General features: G+C 45.6%; 1 protein-coding gene across 1 annotated transcript; it reads right to left on the bottom strand.

The window, feature by feature from the left end:
• Positions 1-9768: 9768 nt before the first annotated feature.
• LOC135544338 (procollagen C-endopeptidase enhancer 2-like) lies at positions 9769-14610 on the bottom strand. Its single transcript, XM_064971878.1, has 9 exons — positions 14408-14610; positions 12892-13000; positions 12534-12792; positions 12258-12382; positions 11939-12075; positions 11110-11486; positions 10928-11005; positions 10391-10561; positions 9769-10238 (listed from the first exon to the last, which is right to left on the bottom strand). The coding sequence occupies exons 1-9, from the start codon at positions 14509-14511 to the stop codon at positions 10108-10110; spliced, it is 1491 nt and encodes a 496-aa protein (XP_064827950.1). The 5' UTR covers positions 14512-14610; the 3' UTR covers positions 9769-10107.
• Between the last annotated feature and the right edge of the window lie 7921 nt (positions 14611-22531).

Here is a 22531-nt window from a genome sequence, read left to right as displayed (position 1 = left end):
GTAACTAAGATGCAGGGAGTCAGGAAGCAGGTGCAGTCGGTGAGGAGCATAGAATGAATACAAAAAAAATACAAAATGAGTAGCGTCTGAACAAGAAAACAATAGCAATACTGACTGATGGGTAATACAACGGAGTGCTAGATAAAGGGTAGTGATGAAGTCAGGGTGAGCCTAATGATGGGGCGCAGCTGTGCCTAATGATGGTTGCCAGGTGTGCGTAATGATGGGTTGCCAGGACAGGTGGTTATTAGACCGACGACGTAGAGCGCCAGAGCGGGAGAAGATGTGACAGTACCCCTCCCCCCGAAGTTGGAAATCTCGGATGATGTTGGGATCTAGAATGTCATCCACCATAACCCAACACCGCTCGTCTGGACCATACCCCTCCCAGTCAACCAGGTACTGGAGCCGACCCCCACGACGTTGGGAGTCCACGAGGGATCTGACGGCGTAGGCGGGGCTTCTATCAATGTCCAGGGGAGACGGAGGTTTGTCGTGGGAGACGGTATCAGACCAGGACCTACAGGCCTGAAGAGGGAAACGTGAAAAGAGGGTGAGATCCGGTAGTTAGTGGGAAGCTGTAATCGGTATGTTACCTCATTGACCCTCCAGTTGACGGACGCCCCACTTCTGAGGCATCCACCTCCACCACGAAGGGCAGCATAGGTCAAATGCCCCTTCAAGTAGGCGGAAGGCCTCATCAGCTGCAGGACTCCACAACGGGGCCACCCTTGAGGAGTGAGGTGAGAGGAGAGGCAATGCAGCTGAAGTTTTTTTAATGAAGCGGTAGTAGAAAATCGTTGTAGTCCTTTTATGGTGGTTTGGACTGGCAATGACCTGGCTGCCTCGACCTTCCTCTCCTCCATAACCACTCCCTGCGGGCTGATCCGGTATCCCAGGAAGGAGACAGCGGTCTGATGGAACTGGCACTTCTCCAGGAGGCATCACAGAACTACCCGGACGTGGGCGATGTGATCCTCCAAGGTGGCCTTGTAGATCAGGATGTCAGGGGTAGACGCGACTGCGCTGAGGCACAGAGTCTGAAAGCAGGTCGATAGCACAGTTCCATCGGCGATGAGGAGGGAGACAGGTGGCGCGGGTCTTGGACAAAACCTCCCAGAGATCCTGGTAAACATCCGGGATATCGGCCTGGAGGGCAACCACAGGACTCTCAACCGATGTGGAACCATAGGATAAGGGAAAGCAGGTCCTCCGTCATCTGACTGCTCAGGCAGTAATCTCCATCCTCAACCAGGAGATGGTGGGGTATGGCGTTGCAGCCATGGGAGGCCATGAATGACTTTGTGTACGGGTGCCTCGATGAGGAGGAAGGGAAGGCTTTCTCGGTGCAGGGGTCCCACGGAGATGGTGAGTGGTGCTGTGATGTGTGTGATTGTCCCAGATCCCAGTGGTCGATTATCCAGCGCTTGAAATGGAAAGGAGAGCGGGTAAGAGGTTATGTTCAGGGAGGAGGCAAGGGCCTGGTCAATGTAATTCCTCACGGCTCAGGAGTCCACGAGAGCTGTAGAAACAACACACAAGGAACAGCAGCTAGTGAAATCGGTACTAAAAAGGGTTTGGCGGAAAGTGATGATGATGGAATACTCACACCTACCCCAGGAGATGGATAATCACGAGGCCGTCCCTCTGCTCTACTGGATCCCAGGTTGGGATGTAGTGGACACTGTTGAAGCTGGTACTCCTCCTGACCACAATAGGGACAGAGCCCCAGCTGTCTCCGACAGCATCGCTCAGCGGCGGAGAGGTGTGTGGCCCCTACCTCCATGGGTTCAGGCTCTGAATCAGAACGTTCCACGAAGGAGGGAGAGAGGTGATGGGGGTACCGACGCTCCCGAAGAAGGTTATCCAGGCGCATGGTCATCGCGATGAGTGCGACCAAAGAGAGGGTGTTGTCTCAGCATGCCAACGTCTGGACCTCTTTACGCAATCCTCTTCTGAATAAGGTGCAGAGCGTCAGCTCATTCCATCTGCTGGATGCTGCCACTGTATGAAAGATGAGAGCATACTCCGCAGCAGTTTGGCCATCCTGCCGCAGTTGGAGTAGCCACTCACCCCCCTCTCTGCCCTCTGGTGGATGATCGAAGACTCCTCTGAACAGAGCCATGAACCACTCATAGGAACCCAGCTCCTCCTCTCTTCTCTTCCAGACGGCCGTAGCCGACTACAACGCCTGCCCGGTCAGCAGGGAAATAACTGTGGCAACCTTGGACCTCTCAGTGCCTCCTCAACCCTCCTCTCTTCCCTTTCTGCATCCTTTGACTCTCTATGTCCCCTATCCTCCAGGCCGGCTCGGTCCTCCCCTCCCGCTCCTGGCTCGATGACTCATTGCGAGCTCACAGAACAGAGCTCGGGCAGCCGAGCGGAAATGGAGGAAAACTGCCTCCCTGCGGACCTGGCATCCTTTCACTCCCTCCTCTCTACATTTCCTCCTCTGTCTCTGCTGCTAAAGCCACTTTCTACCACTCTAAATTCCAAGCATCTGCCTCCTAACCCTAGGAAGCTCTTTGCCCACCTTCTCCTCCCTCCTGAATCCTCCTCCCCCCTCCTCCCTCTCTGCAGATGACTTCGTCAACCAGGTCGACGACATCCTCCTCTGTCTCTGCTCTGCCGGGGACCTTCTCCCTTACCTCACCTCGCTCATCAACTCATCCTGACCGCTGGACGTCCTTTCCGTCTTCAAGAAAGTTACTTTCTACCACTCGAATTCCAAACTACAGACCCAGTATCCCTTCTTTCTTTCTCTCCAAAATCTTGACGTGGAGCTGCCATCTGTTGAGTGAAATAGAGGTAGCACTGGAGGAGGAAGACATATAATTTGGATGGAATCCCGTCATATTTGTCCGGGAGGAACAAACAGGCATTGCTGACCTGGGCGGACTGCTGAATGGGCTGAGGTACTGGCTCGACTCATGGTAGAAGATCCTCCATGGGAGGTGACGGCCCTTAAGGAAGATCTAGACATTGAGGACCTCATCCATCGCAGTCCCCGGTTGCGCCAGCTTGTTGTGGTAATAGTAAAGTAGGTCTCCCTGTTCGTCGACCATCTTGGAGATGTCTCGGGTTGGCTGCTGCTTCCAATTTGTGAGGCAATATTCTGTAACAAAAACGCAGGGAGTCGGGAAGCAGGTGTAGTCGGCAAGTTTAATCTGAAAGAGCATAGAGTGAATACAAAAACAGGAGTAGCATCTGAACAAGAACACAGAAATACTGCCTGATGGGTAATACAACAGAGTGCTAGATAAAGGGGAGGTAATCAAGGTAGTGACAAAGTCCAGGTGTGCCTAACGATGGGGTGTAGGTGTGTGTAATGATGGTTGCAAAGTGTGCATAATGATGGGTTGCCAGGGCCGGTAGTTAGTAGACCGTGCGATGTCAAGCGTGGGAGTGGTATTAGACGTGACAACAGCAACCAGTGGTTACAATAAACGGTCAACCTAATTGTAACTGTGAACTGTCTCAAATGTGGTTAAAACAGTTATGATGTGTGCAATGTCATTACGCAGACATTATGTTAACACACATTATCATAGCATTATGTTGGCAGTATACTGTAACTGCAGCCATGGATAATATGACTGGTCTCCTTGGTTTTTAAATCTTAAAATGTTGCGAACCAAGGATAGTTTAGCTAATTGATTTTGAATTTTAGGATGCTTTAGGTGTACATTTTTTGTGGATGAAGCATTGAATTTGACTTACTGGTATAAGTCCATAGAAACACAGTTGGATAAACAGAGAGTAAAAAAATAAATCAAAAGGAAGTTTGTTTTAAAGGGTAGGTCCTATATCTGAGAGCTAAAAGAAAGATAAGGAAATTATTTCTAGTTTTTTTTACCCATATTTAACCAATTTTTGGGCACTAAACTACTTCCATATACAGTATACTTCCATTATTTTTTAAACTGGTACGGGGATACCTTCAGACTAGTCTTGTGAGGCTTGGAGTTGTCCTAGAGCACAACCTGGTCTCATAGACCTAACATATTCGTGACACTCAAATTAGTAATGATATTATATGTTTGGTATGGTTACATTAGCATTAGCCACCCAACTAACGTTAGCAACAACAAATTCGTAATTCGTAACATATAATATGTTTTGCAAATTCGGAACATATTGTATGAAATGGATGATGGACATCCACAAATTAATACATACCATACGAAATGTAACATACAGTATCATACTAAATGGAGTGTCTCGGCTTTACGTACAGAATAATACAAAATGGTCTAAGACCAGGTTGCAGCCTCGTGCAAAACAGCCAACATTTACATGTTCGAAGAGTCTCATCTTTCCATAGAGAAAGAGTGTGTAAAGCTGTCATTAAAGCAAAGAGTGGCTACTTTGAAGAATCTCAAATATAAAACATAGTTACATTTGTTTAACAATTTTTTAGTTACCACATGATTCCATATGTTTTATTTCATTATTTGATGTCTTCACTATTATTCTACAATGTAGAAAATAGTAAAAAAATAAAGAAAACCCCTGTAATGAGTAGGTGTGAACAAACTTTTGTCTGGTACTGTACGTGCAGGTAAAGGTAAACTACTCATAGATAACTATGCATAGATAATAAACAGAGAGTTCCAGCAGTGTAAAAATGGGGGGGGGTTAGCAATTTGCAAATAGTCCAGGTAGCCATTTGGTTAGCTGTTCAGGAGTCTTATGGCTTGGGGGTAGAAGCTGTTAAGAAGCCTTTCGTACCTAGACTTGGTGCTTCGGTACTGCCAGCCGCGTGGTAGCAGAGTGGCTCGAGTCTTTGGCAACTTTTAGGGCCTTCCTCTGACACCGCCTGGTATAGAGGTCCTGAATGGCAGGAAGTGTGGCTCCAGTGATGTACTGGGCCATACGCACTACCCTCTGTAGTGCCTTGTGGTCGGAGGCCAAGCAGTTGCCATACCAGTCAGGATGCTCTCGATGGTGCAGCTGTATAACTTTTTTAGGATCTGAGGACCAATGCCAAATATTTTAATTCTCGTGAGGCATTGTCTTGCCTTCTTCACAACTGTCTGGTACTACACTACCAGGTCTCTGACCTCCTCCCTAGAGGATGTCATCTCATCGGTGATCACTGTTGTGTTGTCTGCAAACTTAATGATGGTTTTGAAGTCGTGCTTGGCCATGCAGTCATGGGTGACCAGGGACCCATGAGGGGCCCCTGTGTTGAGGATCAGCGTAACAGATGTGTTGTTACCTACCCTGACCACCTGGGGGTGGCCCATCAGAAAGTCCAGGATCCAGTTGCAGAGGGAGGTGTTTATTCCCAGGGTCCTTCGCTTAGTGATGAGCTTTGAGGGCACTATGGTGTTGAATGCTGAGCTGCAGTCAATGAATAGCATTGTCAAGTAGGTGTTCCTTTTGTCCAGGTGGGAAAGGGCAGTGTGGAGTACCATACAGATTGCGTCATCTGTGTTTCTGTTGGTGCGGTTTGCAAATTGCAGTGGGTCTAGGGTTTCTGGGATAATGGTGTTGATGTGAGCCTTAAAGCACTTCATGACTACAGACGTGAGTGCTAAGGGTCGATAGTCATTTAGGCAGGTTACCTTGGTGTTCTTGGGCACAGGGACTATGGTGGTCTGCTTGAAACATGTTGGTATTACAGACTTGGTCAGGGGAGGTTGAAAATATCAGTGAAGACACTTTCCAGTTGGTCAGCGCAGACACTTGCCAGTTGGTCAATCTTAGTCCTGTATTGACACTTTGCTTGTTTGATGGTTCGTCAGAGGGCATAGCAGGATTTCTTATAAGCGTCCGGGTTAGAGTCTCGCTCCTTGTAAAAGGCAGCTTTACCCTTTAGCTCAGTGCGCATGTTGCCTGTAATCCATGGCTTCTGGTTGGGGTATATACGTACAGTCACTATGGGGATCATCAATGCACTTATTGATGAAGCCAGTGACTGATGTGGTGTACTCCTCAATGCCATCGGAAGAATCCCAGAACATATTCCAGTCTGTGCTAGCAAAACAGTCCTGTAGCTTAGCATCTGCGTCATCTGACCATTTCCGTATTGTCACGTTCTGACCATCGTTCGTGTGTGTTTTCCTTGTTTTAGTGTTGGTCAGGACATGAGCTGGGTGGGCATTCTATGTTGTGTGTCTGGTTTGTCCATTTCTATGTTAGGCCTGATATGGTTCTCAATCAGAGGCAGGTGTTAGTCATTGTCTCTGATTGGGAACCATATTTAGGTAGCCTGTTTTGTGATTGTTCCTGTCTTTGTGTTTGTGGCACCAGATAGGACTGTTTTGGTTTTTTCACATTTCTTGTTTTGTAGATTGTAGTACTTTCATCTTTATTAAAGATGCACAAAACTAACGACGCTGCATTTTGGTCCGCCTCTCTTTCCCCACAAGAAAACCATTACAGAATCACCCACCAACCAAGGACCAAGCGGCGTGGTAAACAGAGGCAGCAGCAACAGCAACAGCAGGACAAGCGACAGGTGCAGCAGGAGCAACAGCAGCAGCAGCAGAAGCAGCAGCGGGAGAAGCAACAGAGGCAGCAGCAGAAGCAGCAGCAGGAGAAGCAGCTGCAGCAGGAGCAACAGCAGCAGCAGCAGCAGCAGCAGCGGGAGAAGCAACAGAGGCAGCAGCAGGAGAAGCAGCTGCAGCAGGAGCAACAGCAGCAGCAGCAGCAGCAGCAGTGGGAGAGGCTGCACTATTTGGAAGAATAGACTTGGGAGGAGGTCCTTGACGGGAAAGGACCCTGGGCAGAGCCAGGGGAATATTGCCCCCCGAAGCCGAGCTGGAGGCAGCGAAAGCAGAGAGGCGGCATTATGAGGAGCGAGCACGGCAGAGCGGCTGGAAGCCCGAGAGGCACCCCCAAACATTTCTTGGGGTGGGGCACATGGAGAGTGTGGCAGAGTCAGGAGCCAGACCTGAGCCAACTCCCCTTGTTAACCGTAAGGAGCCATGGATGTTATCGGAGCTATCTGCAAAGCTGAGGGCTGAGTCTGAGAGGGTCGAGGAGTTATTGGACAGAATGGAGGAGAGTGAACGGATGGGAGATGAGGAGACACTCGAGGAGGTGGTTAATAGAATTGGGGGAGTGTGATGAGAGAGAGGAGTTGATTTGGCATAGTATGCAATGCATTCGCCCTCAGGCGTGTGTCCCCAGCCCGGTACCACCAGTGCCGGCACCCCGCACCAGGCTCTCTCCAGTCCCATCAACACAGGTGCTCCCGCCTGTCCGGCGCTACCAGAGTTTCCGCCCCTCAGTCCAGAGGCGCCAGAGCCCCTCAGTCCAGAGGTGCCAGAGCTTCTCTGTCCAGCACTGCCAGAGCCTTCCTGTCCAGCGGCGCCTGAGCTACCCGTCTGCCCAGCGCCGCCAGTCTGCCGCCAGTCTGCCCAGCGCCGCCAGTCTGCCCAGCGCCGCCGGTGCAGCCAGTCTGCCCAGCGCCGCCGGTGCAGCCAGTCTGCCCAGCGCCGCCGGTGCCGCCAGTCTGCCCAGCGCCGGCAGTCTGCCCAGCGCCGCCTGCGCCGGCAGTCTGCCCAGTGCCGCCAGTTCCGCCAGTCTGCCCAGCTCCGCCAGTCTGCCCAGTTCCGCCAGTCTGCCCAGTGCCGCCAGTCTGCCCAGCGCCGCCAGCGCCGCCAGTCTGCCCAGCGCCGCCAGTCTGCCCGGCGCCGCCAGATCCGCCAGTCAGCCAGGATCTGCCAGGATCTGCCAGAACTGCCAGTCAGCCAGGATCCGCCAGTCAGCCAGGATCCGCCAGTCAGCCAGGATCTTCCAGATCCGCCATTCAGCCAGGATCCGCCAGTCCGCCAGATCCGCCATTCAGCCAGGATCCGCCAGAACTGCCATTCATCCAGGATCCGCCATTCAGCCAGGATCCGCCAGTCAGCCAGGATCTGCCAGAACTGCCAGTCAGCCAGGAACCGCCAGTCAGCCAGGAACCGCCAGTCAGCCATGATCTGAAGGAACCGCCAGCCAGCCAGGATCTGCCGGAACCACCAGCCAGCCAGGATCTGCTCGATTCCATCAACCTGCCTGAGCTGCCCCTCAGTCCCGAGCTGCCCCTCAGTCCCGAGCTGCCCCTCAGTCCAGTGTGGCCCGTTGTTAGGGTTCCTAGGCCAAGGTTAGCGGTGAGGGTCGCCGCTCAAGGGAAGCTAAGGAGGGGGACTAAGACAATTATGGAGTGGGTTCCACGTCCAGCGCCAGAGCCTAGTAGCCTGTAGTACTTTCATCTTTATTAAAGATGCACAAAACTAACAACGCTGCATTTTGGTCCGGCTCTCTTTCCCCACAAGAAAACCATTACACGTATTGAGCAAATCACTGGTACTTCCTGCTTTAGTTTTTGATTGTATGCAGGAATGAGAAGGATAGCGTTACAGTCAGATTTGCCAAATGAAGGGTAAGGGAGAGCTTTGTACGCATCTCTGTTTGTGGAGTATAGGTGGTCTAGAGTTTTTTTTTCCCTCTGGTTGCACATTTAACATGCTGGTAGAAAAAAGGTGAAACGGATTTAAGTTTCTCTGCATTAAAGTCCCCGGACACAGAGCGCCGCCACTGGATGAGCATTTTCTTGTTTGCTTATGACCTTATACAGCTCGTTGAGTGCGGTCTTAGTGCCAGCATTGGTTTGTGGTGGTAAATAGACAGCTACAAAAAATATAGATGAAAACTCTCTTGGTAAATAGTGTAGTCTACAGCTTATCATGAGATACTCTACCTCAGGCGAGACTTCCTTAATAGCAGATTTTGTGCACCAGCTGTTATTTATAAATAGACACAGACCGCCACCCCTTGTCTTACCGGAGGTAGTTGTTCAATCTTTTGCCGATGCACGGATCGGAGCTCATCCAGTTTATTATGCATTGATTACATGTTGGCTAATAGGACTGATGTTAGAGGCATGTTAGAGGCATGTTATGTTACCCGCGGATTCTTATAAGGCACCCCAGCCTACGACCCCTATATATCTTCGTCTCTTCTTTATGTGAATGACAGGGATTTGGGCCTTGTCCGGCGTCTGAAGTAAAACCTTTGCGTCCGACTTGCTAAAGAAAAAAATCTTTGTCAAGTACGAGGTGAGTAATTGCTGTTCTGATATCAAGAAGCTCTTTTCGGTCATAAGAGACGGTTGGCAGAAACATTACGTACAAAATAAGTCACAAATAACGTGAAAAAACACACACAATTGGTTCGGAGCCCGTAAAACGGCAGCCAACTCCTCCGGCGCCATTCTACATTATTACACTATCTACTCACCGATTTGAAGGCTCCAATGCCATTTCACCTAAAACACAGCCAAAACATCCGTTATAGATGCGGTAAAAAAGTCTTGGAACTTGACCAAAACATTAGAATTGCTATGGAAACGCATGGGAGAAAGATCCTGAATCTCTTTATTACCCACCAGCAATATTAGCCTACATTAGACTATTGTTTATAAGTATATTACAATCTATACGAATATCCACTTTGTTTGATCAGATCTGTTTAATGTGCGCCAATTCCAGGTCCTTCTTCTCTCCCCCACTGTCTGCATTCCTTTGACCTCTTTACCACATCTTTGCAGGTGTCTATTTTCAGTTAACGCTTGATCTGATTGAATCTAGTCCTAAATGACTGTGAATTGTAGCAAGCAACTGTGTATACTAATGCTTTGAGAGGGTGGTGGCACCTGTTTTGTGTCATTGGAAGGTCTACGCTATTGTAAATCTGACCACTAGGTGGCATACCATCATTGTGTTGCTTTGAATAATATAAAGTCAATGTAATAAATATTTACAACCAACACCATGTGTTATAAATCCTTTATTTAGAAACATAAATTACACATTTAAGGCCTGACATTTGCATGTGTATAAAACTACAAAAATAATACCATATATAGCCCTATTATGAGGTGGGTAAAACTGTTGCTGTGTGATGCTTGTCATTTAATTTGAAGCAGTGACACCCATGAAAGGAGTTTTCAGAAATTAAATTAGCATCATCAAAGTGAAAAAACAAGACCATTCCGTTTCGGTAAGGGCTTCTCGGGATAAAGAATTTTTTGGCACCATAACCTTGGTTGTCAAGGTATCCATGCATGAGTCTGGATTTCCTGGCCCCTGATTGGTGGACTGGGGTATGAGGTTAGCATGGTTGGTTGTTGATATTGGTCAGCAGTTTGTGATATGGGGCCTTGTATAGGGCAGTGAAAGCCCCAGGAGCCATTGTGCCACGCCCATCCTCATCCACTTGGCCCATCAAGATGTAGGGCATTCCTGAGAAATAGATTAGAAATAAATGTACTAGGCATTCCGGCAATACTGTCTATGATGACACAACAGAATTGAAAGTCAGCAGTATGTATGCATTTGTGCGTGCAAAATATTGTACATGCTAGTCAGATTGACTGGGAAGAAAAACAGGGTACCTCTGCGGATGACAGGACACTTCTTGCAGGCTGACACCAGTTTGACAGACATGTTCTCTCCAGCCTGGGTGATAGTCAGCCGGCCAGCCTTGTAGGCCTTGATGAGAGACACGCCAATATAGACACTGCCCTGAGGACCAGGGGTCAGCGCTGTCACCTTACCCGTGATCACTGAAAGAGAGAGATAGATAGATTAGATGTGCACTGGTGTAACTGTGTTAATGTACTGTATATGGTGTGACTGCTGTGTTTAATTGCCTAAGAAATGCAGGGAACTGGCTGTGAACTCAGAATTGCTGTGTACTGATGGTACAGATTGTTAAGCTTGATTTTTTTTCCTTCTGTCCAGCAGTCTGTGGTCTAGGGGTCTAAGCTACTCCTGCTGGAGCACATGTTCCATGTACTGCTGCCAGCATGGGTTCAAATCTGACCCACTGCCCTTTCAGCATTCTCTCTCTCTTCTAACTCTCTCGATCCAATAATCAAACAAAATATATTTTTTATTTGGCAATGATGCTGCCGTCTAGTGGAACTCACCAAATTCGCTGGCACAGAAACTGCTCTTGATGTTTCCATCCCTCTTACATGCCTTTGCACACAGTGGGTTCAGGGGAACTAGAAAATATACATATTGTTAACACACATAGGTCACACAAACACACAGACGTATGTCTATATAAACTCAGCTCTTGCTAAACCAGTGCTTCAGCTTCTCTTACCTGGCCTCTTTCCGTCTGGTCTAGTCACTCTGGTCCTGTCTGAGCCTGGCTTATTTGGTGGGCGGGTCCTGACTGGTTTGACTGGTTTGGGTTTGACAGTGGGCTCCTTGGGCTGTGGGGTTGAGGGGGCCTGGTATCTGTCTGTAGTGGGTGGCTTGGTGGTGGTGGTTGTGATGACTGTTCTCTCAGGTAGGATGGGTTTGACTGCAGGCCTCCTGGGGACTGACTCTATACGAGGTCCTGATCCTGTGTTGTCTACTGTGGGGGTTCTGGATCCACGGGGGACGCTGGTGTAACTGGCCATGAAGCCATCGGATGTCACGCTGAGGTCAGACACAAACTGCACAAGGAGCACGTTCCCATTGGTCACAATGGTTCTGTGGGTGGAGAGTGATACAGAGGGAGGATTGGATCAGAGTGGAGTACAGTGAGATGTATGCTCGCAGCTAAAGGAAGTGACAAAAACAAGCAGACATGGTGTAGGATCTTAATTTTAGCCAGTTTCTACAGCAGGAAAATAATCCTGAAATAACAGGAAAGGTGAATTATTATGTGGATTCAAATTAATAAAAAATGTTTGTAGAGGTTGATACATTTTTCTTAATTAAGTTAAAATCAAGTCTGAAATTTCAAAGGGTAAATTATAAACTTCAGGAGCCTTTTTAAACCTCAAATTCACTGCATTGAAGGAAAGTTCTCCTGCGACAGGGTGATCAAATTAAGATCCAACATCTGTATATCATCCCAGACTTAGACCACAGATAAATATAAGCGTAAACACAGGAAGTCAGACAAACACACAAACAGAGTACTTTCTAGTACCACTCACTGGGGGCTGACGTCTCCACAGTATTTTCCAATGCGTCGAGAGTCATCTTTCTCTCCACCGTTGAAGAAGGCAACATAGTCAAAGCGGCAGTAACTGTCTGACTCCAAATCAAACTTATCGAACTTCACCTCAATCACCTAACCCACAGACAGAAATAAACAGAATGACAAATACGTTACTCACTATGAACGTCGCTTGAATCTCAAATATATTTATGCATTCGGTTCTGTGGTTTGTGCAACACAATGACAGCATAATTTGCAGAAGTCCATGCAGAATAAGGAGCATGAAAATCTGAGCATCGTGGGTAAGGAATGACCTGGTCAGGCTCTACTGTGACGAGCCAGGAGCAGCTGATGCCAGCTGGGTAATTCTTCTCAGGCCAGTTAGGTGTTTTTACTTCACCCTGGGCTTTTGTCATCTTGCCTCCACAGAATTGGTGATCTGAAATTATTCATAAACAGATCAATAAATAATCAAGTGAATACAGGATTTGACATTGGTATTATCCTTTGTTACAGTGAGCTAATGGACATGGGAAATTAGATATGTGTTGTTCCTTAGAAAAGAGCCCAAGTTATACTGTAAAGCTCACCATCCACATGTGGTTTTCCTCCATTGAAGTAAGCAAGGAAGCCCCTCCCTCCAGTCTCAGAGTCAGACACCATCTCCAGCATCATGGTGTTGGTGGTGGAGATGAGAGTACCCGGCCTGAACGTTCCACAGAACCTCCCCAGTTTCTGCACCATGTTGGAGTGGCCGTTGTACACATCCAGGTAATCATAACGACACATGGCGTCGGCCTCCATGTCGAAGATGCGGAAGGAGAGCATGACCACATTGCCTTCTGGGACCTGGAGTTCAGAGAGAGGGCAGAAAAGGCTTTAAGTCAGTCTGTAGGCAACATTCAGAGGAATAGAGGAGTGATATGTAGTGCAGGGTTAGTGACTCACTGTAATACGCCAGGTACATTTGCTGTTGGGTTTGTAGTAGCTTGGAAATCCTTCACTGCCCACAAAGCCTGAGTCTGCAGCCATGTCTCCTCCACAGTGAAACACAGGCCTGAGAGAGAGCAGGGTGGGAACCCAGTGTTGTGGTAAGCATTAGCCAGCGTTTATCATATGCTGTATATAATACATTAACCTTGAGTTTGTGACTCTTGTGCATGTACACACACACACACACACACACACACACACACACACACACACACACATACACACACACACACACACACATCCTGATGTACAAGTATTGTGACTCACTTCCTCAACAGAAAATCTCTAAATCCCTGAGGCACCCCAATGACAATGCTTCCCCTTGGCACACTGGTTTCATGAGAGTTGGGAGTGTGTATGTGTGGGGTGGGGTGGGGGGGGGGAATAGACAGGATGGGGACTGGACAAAGATAGTGGGGGTTATGGTGTCCTTGACTGGGGGGGATGGGGGTTGACAGGATGGGGACTAAGTTAGTGGGGGTTATGGTGTCCTTGACTGGAGCTTCCTCAAGGAGACCTCCCCTTAAATGTGTGCTTTAATTTCTCCCTTCTGCTTGTCCGAGTTTCTAACCGCAGCAGGTCCAAGTCTGCTCCAATATGTAATTCAAACTCCTTTTTCAAAATAACACAAAGCTTGCTTTATACAACAGAAAAATCCCAAAGCTAGCCTATTGCCAGAATACTTTCATGGATAAATATATTATTTTATGCCAGAGGCTTCACAGAAAGTCATGGGGACAGACACATTGGAGACTGTCTGTACAGAAGACAGAGCTGCTGGGTGCACTTCCAACAGCTGGGTCTTGTCAACTGGGCTGAAGCAAAACATGTCATCCCTTTTATGGAGTGTCAAAAAAGCTAAATAAAGACATTCTCAACAAGAAACAAAACAAACGTTGTTCTCATTGGCCTCTTGTTAAGAAAATCAGTCAATTACAATTATTCCAATCTGAGGACCAAATAACTTTTCCAGGGTTTTTTCCAGCCAATACAGACCGAATCTGGAGCTCATTGAGAAAGTTCACATTATCGGAGCTCAGACATGCAGAACCCCAGCAGAGAGAGGCCAGCTGATGAGAGCCTAGGTGTCCAGTCAGGGCGGTCCTGATCCAACCCCACACAGGCACATACAGACAGACCCCAAAGCATTAACATCTGGGGGAGCTCAACCACATCAACATCATGGACCAGTCAGTCACAACCACAACAACACTGCCATACCCCCAAGCAAATATACACATGCAAGAAGCTCAGGTGGAGAGTTCCAAGCACACTGTGTGAAATCTGAACATGGCACACTAACAAAAGTACTCTGTGCACTCTCTAGAAACGGCTATGGTATATTGTGAACCATATAAATAATGTAAAGTACATCCTTGTAGATATTGCCCAAATGGAGCCATCACTGTAAAGCCTCTAGCAAACAGACATTACACACACACCAACAACCTCATACACCCAGATTCCCTACCTGGTGTAGTTAGTCCCTGGTTGGCTCTGGCTCTGGCCCTGTGCCCATCCTAAACAGAGAGCCAAGAGAACAGAAAGACCCCAGATACAATCCTCACACTTCATGATGCCGAAAGCAGACACAGTAAGAGGGCAAACCAGAAGAAAGAGACGGGAGCAAAGAGTGGGGAGAGATGGAGGACGTGGGGAGGGAGCCACAGGAGAGAGAGAGAGAGAGAGAGAGAGAGAGAGAGAGAGAGAGAGAGAGATGCTAAGAGGGTAGAAGGAACTAGAAGGAATCATGATGGGGGAGACAGCGCAAGGGGAGGGGACTGTTTAATTAGAACCAGATGCTGTCTCAATGTTAACATTTGCCTCAATGAAACATAGAGGGGGGGCACAAAGGAAAGAGAGAACTAAAAGAGAGCAACAGAGACTAACTTCCCACAATGGCTGTACAAATGTTTGTGCAACGGATTTATTCAAAGGCATAAAGAACTGCACCTTTACAACCAAGGTCACTTCTCTTTACATACCAGTACGGCCATCTGACCAGTGTCCACTATACTCTTCGAAAAAATGGTTCCAAAAGGGTTCTTCCACTGTCCCCATAGGAGAACCCTTTCGGGTTACAGTTAGAACCCATTTTGGTTCTAGATAGAACCATTTTGGATTCCATGTAGAACCCTCTGTGGAAAAGATTCTACCTGGAACCAAAAGGGTTCTATCTGGAACCAAAAAGGGTTCTTCAAAGGGTTCTCCTATGGGGACAGCCAAATAACATTTTTAGGCTCTAGATAGCACTTTTTTTCTAAGAATGTACCTTGACTGGTGTATTTAGATCAATGGCTCTTTATCAAAATCATGACATTTTTGTTATTCATGAATATCGTTGACAATTAGAACAGCTTTATCTAAGCAACATTCCCAAAGTCGGAAGAATGTAAAGCTACACCAAGTATCTGCAGCCCCCTAGAGCTCCACATACAGACAGACTCCCAGTTAGAGCGGCTTTATCTGCCCCACAATGCAACGAGATAGGGCACAACACTCCAGAGAGAGCTGGGGAGTGTTTTCCATGATGGCCCTTTAACCCACATCGCTCGGCTGGGGCCTGTAGAGGGAATGCCGTTTCATACAGACCATAAAAACAGCCTCATTCAGGGGGACAGAGCAGTAGAACCATGATCAAAGCACAGGGGAGCCCAGAGGAGGGGCATGGACATATGTCTATATATTCACATCCCATAGTCATAGACAGATGGTTTTCATTTTAACATGGATTCATGACTTACTGATTGATTTATATAAGCTAGCTAGAGCCAGGGGTCTGCTTGAAATGTTGTTATGGTTCTGTAATTATAATGTTATGATGTGCCCTCTTATCAACAATGCTATGGAACAGCTGCTCATTAGCTTGCCTTGGACTCCCAAGTCAGTGTCTGCTGAATGTTGTACAGATGTAGGAGCTTAATTTGACACCTCTTTTGTTGCTGAGAATGTTCCTGCACTACAGGAAATGCTAATTTGTAGTGTATTTAAGGTTTAAAAAGGCTTTTAAAGTTTTAATTAAAAATTCAAATTTCCTGTTGCCGCAGGATTATTTTCCTGCTGATGCAAACTGGCTCAGATTAAGATACTACATCTGCATGTGAGGCAGCAGTGGAGGCAAGTGGGAGAAGCTCATTGTAATGGCTGGAATGGAATAAATGGAAGAGTCTCAAATACATCAAACATATGGAAACCATATGTTGGACACCATTCCATGTATTCCATTCAAGCCATTATATTGAGCCGTCCTCCTATAGTCCTCTGAGCCGTCCTCCCACCAGCCTCCTCTGAGAGTCAGAGAACGCAGGAATGTGGTGACTTGCAGAGTGAGTCCGCTTGGGGGGGGGCGGATGGTGTCTGTGTTTAAGGGCTGCTGGACTGTAGGAGTACAGTATGAGTAACCCAAACACCTGGCTGGAGCCCAAGGGTGTAGACCTCTGTTTCTGCCAGGATTCCAGAACAGTCCGTCACGATAGACACACATCCCTGCAATGGGGCATTATGGGTCTGTGGTGGGGGAGGGAGGGCTGGATGGATGGAAAGGAAGGTTCTTGGAGCAGAGAACAAGACATGAACTGAGGCGATGGAACGAAGGGGGTGGGAGAATGAGATGCCACTACAACCAAGGGATACTCAACAGTGCCAAGTATTTATGGTGTAGATTGAGTCATGTTTATTTCAATCCCCCCTGCACACTCAAAACATCTCTGGAACTAATTGGTGGGGAAAAGGATATTCAATAAGAAATGCGTCAAGGAACGATAGAGAGAGATGCATGAAATGGGAGTGACAACAGCCTTCCATGAAGAATGAGTGAGGAGGGTGACAAACTACAACTGCTGTACCCAGAAGAATCAAAAAACCATCCAAGTGTACTGGTCGTGTACACATATTTGCAGACGTTATCGCAGGTGCTATGAAATACTTGTGCTTCTAGTTCTAACAGTGCAGTAATATCTAGCAATAAGATAACAATACACACATAATTCCAAAAGTACAAACAAAGCGAGAAATTAAGAAATCCGAATCTCTTCTCTCTCCTGGTGGTTTCACGCTAAAGCATTTGCTCCTGCTTAAAAAAAAAGATCAGTGTCCACCACATGCACACACACAGAAAGAATATAAAATCCCTCACAAATATTTACTCTTACAATAAAGATGTAAAAATATCCAAGCATACGGAGTAATGGGTGCATCAGGTTATTCAGAGAAATGTCCAAGGCAAAGAGAAACAGTAAACGGACACTAAAGTAGACAGTGTGGTGTCCATAATCATGAGGAGGGTGAACATTATGGATATAAACAGCCAATAGGCCAGGTGACCACATGTCTTACGGGAAGTATTGTGTTTAGATTTGGATCATAGACACTGAGGGAGCAATGAACTTGAGACGCCAAAATTTTTTAAATACAAAATAGTTAGATATTGACATTTTAGTAGACGCTCTTATCCAGAAGCAATTAGGGTTAAGTGCTTTGCTCAAGGGCTCATTGACAGATTTTTCACCTAGTTGGCTCGGGATTTGAACCAGCAACCATTCTGCCCAACATTCTTCACCACATTCTTTTGTTTCCACCCAACTCAGGTCTCATGGGGAAATCCATACACTACTTCAGTGGTATTCAAAGTTGGGGTCATAAACCTCAAAATGTAAAATATATATATACAGTTGAAGTCTTTGAAGTTTACATACACTTAGGTTGGAGTCATTAAAACTCATTTTTCAATCACTCCACAACTTCCTTGTTAACAAACTACAGTTTTGGCAAGTCGGTTAGGACATCTACTTTGTGCATAACACAAGTAATTTTTACAACAATTGTTTACAGACAGATTATTTCACTTATAATTATAAATTGACTGTGCCTTTAAACAGCTTGGAAAATTCCAGAAAATGATGTCATGGCAATAGACGTTTTTGATAGGCTAATTTACATAATTTGAGTCAATTGGAGGTGTACCTGTGGATGTATTTCAAGACCTACTTTCAAACTCAGTGCCTCTTTGCTTGACATCATGGGATAATCCAAAGAAATAAGAAAAACTTAAGAAAAAAAATTGTAGACCTCCACAAGTCTGGTTCATCCTTGAGAGCAATTTCTAAACGCCTGAATGTACCACGTTCATCTGTACAAACAATAGTACACAAGTATAAACACCATGGGATCACGCAGCCGTCATACCACTCAGGAAGGAGATGTGTTCTGTCTCCTAGAGATGAAAGCACGAGAGTGGCAGCATCATGTTGTTGTGGTGCTTTGCTGCAGATGGCATCATGAGGTAGGAAAATGATGTGGATATATTGAAGCAACATCTCAAGACATCAGTCAGGAAGTTAAAGCTTGGTCGCAAATGGTCTTCCAAATGGACAATTGACCCCAAGCATACTTCCAAAGTTGTGGCAAAATGGCTTAAGGACAGCAAGGTCAAGGAATTGGAGTGGCCATCACAAAGCCCTGACCTCAATCCCATAGAAAATTTGTGGGCAGAACTGAAAAAGTGTGTGCGAGCAAGGAGGCCTACAAAACGGACACAGTTATACCAGCTTTGTCAGGAGGAATTGGCCAAAATTCACCCAACTTATTATGGGAAGCTTGTGGAAGGCTACCCGAAACGTTTGACCCAAGTTAAACAATTTAAAGACAATACTACCAAATACTAATTGAGTGTATGTAAACTTCTTACCCCCTGGGAACGTGATGAAAGAAATAAAAGCTGAAATAAATCATACTCTCTACTATTATTCTGACATTTCACATTCTTAAAATAAAGTGGTGATCCTAACTGACCAAAGACAGGGAATTTTTTACTACGATTAAATGTCAGGAAAAATGGAGCTTAAATGTATTTGGCGAAGGTGTATGAAACTTCCGACTTCAACTGTATATAAAAAGTGCATTCGGAAAGTATTCAAATCCCTTGGCTTTTTCCACATTTGTTACATTACAGCCTTATTCTAAAATATATTAAATAATTTTTTTCTCACATCAATCCACACACAATACCCCATAATGACAAAGCAAAAAAAAATAAAAAATAAAAAAATGTTTGTAAATTTATGAAAAATGTACAACTGAAATATCACATTTACGTAAGTATTCAGACCCTTTACTCAGTACTTTGTTGAAGCACCTTTGGCAGCAATTACAGCCTTGAGTCTTCTTGGGTATGACACTACAAGCTTGGCACACCTGTATTTGGGGAGTTTCTCCCATTCCGCTCTGCAGATCCTCTCAATCTCTGTCAGGTTGTATGGGGAGCGTCGATGCACAGCTATTTTCAGGTCTCTCCAGAGACGCTCGATGGGGTTCAAGTCCGGACTCTGGCTGGGACATTGAGACTTGTCCGAAGCCACTCCTGCATTGTCTTGGCTGTGTGCTTAGGGTCGTTGTCCTGTTGGAAGGTGAACTTTCTCCCCAGTCTGAGGTCCTGAGCGCTCGAAAGCAGGTTTTCATCAAGGATCTTTCTGTACTTTGCTCATTTCATCTTTCCCTCGGTCTTGACTAGTCACCCAGTCACTTTCCTCCAGACGTGACTTTTGGCATTCAGGCCAAAGAGTTCAACCTTTGTTTCCTCAGACCAGAAAATCTTGTTTCTCAGGGTCTGAGAGTCCTTTAGGTGCTTTTGGCTGACTCCAAGCAGGCTGTCATGTCCCTTTTACTGAGGAGTGGCTTCCGTCTGGCTACTCTACAATAAAAGCCTCATTGGTGGAGTGCTGCAGAGATGGTTGTCCTTCTGGTAAGGTGCTCCTATCTCCACAGAGGAACTCTGGAGCTCTGTCACAGTGACTATCAGGTTCTCGGTCACCTCCCTGACCAAGGCCCTTCTCCAACAATTGCACAGTTTGGTGGGACGGCTAGCTCTAGGAAGAGTCTTGGTGGTTCCAAAAATCTTCCATTTAAGAATGATGAAGGCTACTATATTCTTGTGGACCTTCAATGCTGCAATGTCTCGCTCTTAAAGATACTTTTTATGTCTCTATTTGGGTTAGGTCAGGGTGTGATTTGGGTGGGCATTCTATGTTTTTTATTTCTTTGTTTCTGGCCGAGTGTGGTTCCCAATCAGAGGCAGCTGTCTATCGTTGTCTCTGATTGGGGATCATACTTAGGCAGCCCTTTTCCCTCCTTCTGTGTGGGATCTTGTCTTTGTTTGTGTGCAGGTAGTTTTGCACAACGAAGCTGTTCAGTTGTTGTATTCTTTTGTCTTTTCTAAAGATTCACTTTGTTAATAAATAATGTGGAACTCAAAGTATGCTGCGCCTTGTTCTCATCCTTCATCCGACGACACCCATGATATGCAGACATTTTTTGGTACCCTTCCCCTCGACACATTCCTGTCTCGGAGCTCTATGGACAATTCCTTTGACTTCATGGATTGGTTTTTGCTCTGACATTCACTGTCAACTGTGGGACCGTATTACAGGTGTGTGCCTTTCCAAATTATGCCTAATCAATTGAATTTACCACAGTTGTAGAAACATCTCAAGGATGATCAATGGAAACAGATTATCATAGCAAAGGGTCTGAATACTTATGTAAATAAGGTATTTCTGTTTAATACATTTGCAAAAATGTCTAAAAACCTGTTTTCACTTTGTCATTATGGGGTATTCTGTGAAGATTGATAAACATTTGTTATGTAATCATTTTTAGAATAACACATTTTGTTTTTATTACAGCATGAAATTCAAATGAATTAAATGTATATTTTTGTCACTGGCCACTGGTCTACAACATGGATCCTGTTGCAAAACAATTAACTTTTCGTCATTAAACACATTGTTATTTTGGGGGAAAATACAATACATTACTGAGTACTACTCTCCATATTTTCAAGCAAAGTGGTGGCTGCATCATGTTATGGGTATGCTTGTAATTGTTAAGGACTGGAGAGTTTTTGTAAAAAAAATTGTTTAAGGACTAGAGGAAACCTGGTTTTTCACTTTCCAGACACTGGGAGATTAATTCACCTTTTAGCAGGATGATAACCTACAACACAAGGCCAAATCTACACGAGTCGCTTAACAAGAAGACAGTGAATGTTCACGAGTGGCCTACTTGAAAATCTATGGCGTGACCTGAAAATGGTTGTCTAGCAATGATCATTAACCAATTTTATAGAGCTTGAAGAATGGGCAAATGTTGCACAATCCAGGTGTGGAAGAGACTTACCCAGAAATACTCAGAGCTGCCAAAGGTTCTTCTACAAAATATTGAATAGTGGTGTGAATACTTATGTAAATGTGATATTTCCATATTTAATTTTCAATTTGCAAAAGTTAAAATAAAAATGTTTTGACTTGTGTAGATGGGTGAGAAAAAAATATATTTAATGTATTTTGATTTCAGGCTATAACAAAATGTGTAATAATTCAAGGGGTATGAATTATTTCTGAAGGCACTGTACAACCGTTTTTGAGAAAGACAATTTGAACGATATATAAAATTGTATTTATTGGTTTCTTCATTTTGATAAGAGATATAAATGCAATGAATTGAAGGTTATTTGTGCACGTAAAAATCTAAATTTACAGATTTTAAGGCTGTGTCGTTAGATTTGGGGTGGGATTGCAAGAAATTCTTGGGGGGGAAAAAATGATTGAAATACTGGTGGGGGAAAAAAAGGGCTCCACGCTGAAAATGTTTGAATACCACAAAACAGATAATAGCTGACGAAGCAAATATTAAAATAAATGGATTGATATTTATGGTTTTCAAGAGAGACTAACATGAGTGCATTCTAGCGTATAGGTAAAATTTTCTAGAGGACTCGACTTCTAGGCTAACAACGAAATAGACAATAATTTGAGTCTCTGTTCTTTAGCCCAATGGTGAATAGTCTGGCATCTGTTGAAAGCACAGTTGACTGGCACAATGCCCTAACCATTTGACCATGAGTCCATCCGTGGGTGGAGGTGAGTGCCAGTATAAGAAAAGTTCCTCTGCCTCCTCGCTCACTGGGCCAGTGTCCAGCAGTTCTCAGTCCCTTCCTGCACATGGAAAAGACAGTGTAATGTTCAGAAACACTTTGCACTTCGTTTTGCAATTCCAGAAAGGGAGAATACAGACGATTTGATTTAAGAAGCGAGGTCTTTTAGCTATTTATTAGTCCTAGTGGAGCCCCTCACAGCCACCACACTGGGTTTATCTGACCTAAGACCCAAGCTGCTCTAATCTACTCTAAGTCCCATTTCCTGTTGCACCGAACCTGTGGATTTGGAGCGGAAGATTCCAGGAATTATTTTGACCCATGTCAATACTACTGAGGACTGGAGTGTGGCCTGCTGCGAGGATCAATGATGCCCCCTCTAACAAGCTGTGGAGGACCTGGGTGATGGACAATAAAACAACAGCATTCTTAGGAATATATTGGTGGCATCTTTAAATTACTTCAATGTGTTCAAATACGTAGATCAACCACTGTGGCCAACTTCAGAAAGTCCATTTTGTATCACCCATCAGGATGCTGCCCTTGAAATGAGCCTAAAACATCTGTCACAACACCATCTAGTGGCAGAGAAGGCAGAACACATGACTAGATTTTAGCTCCACTCACATTCTGCACACCACAAGAGACAAAAAGAATGAAACCCAA

Source organism: Oncorhynchus masou, chromosome 8 (assembly GCF_036934945.1).
Source record: "Oncorhynchus masou masou isolate Uvic2021 chromosome 8, UVic_Omas_1.1, whole genome shotgun sequence".
NCBI lineage: Eukaryota > Metazoa > Chordata > Actinopteri > Salmoniformes > Salmonidae > Oncorhynchus > Oncorhynchus masou.
This window is presented reverse-complemented; position numbering and strand designations above follow the sequence as displayed.

What these genes read in the sequence shown, in the direction of transcription:
- LOC135544338 (XM_064971878.1), bottom strand. Translation starts at nt 14,511, where the DNA reads ATGAAGTGTGAGGATTGTATCTGGGGTCTTTCTGTTCTCTTGGCTCTC. An exon ending in ACCAGACGGAAAGAGGCCAG is followed by an intron (nt 11,006 to 11,109) that starts GTAAGAGAAGCT and finishes TATATTTTCTAG; the next exon opens with TTCCCCTGAACCCACTGTGT. An exon ending in TTTCTGTGCCAGCGAATTTG is followed by an intron (nt 10,562 to 10,927) that starts GTGAGTTCCACT and finishes TCTCTCTTTCAG; the next exon opens with TGATCACGGGTAAGGTGACA.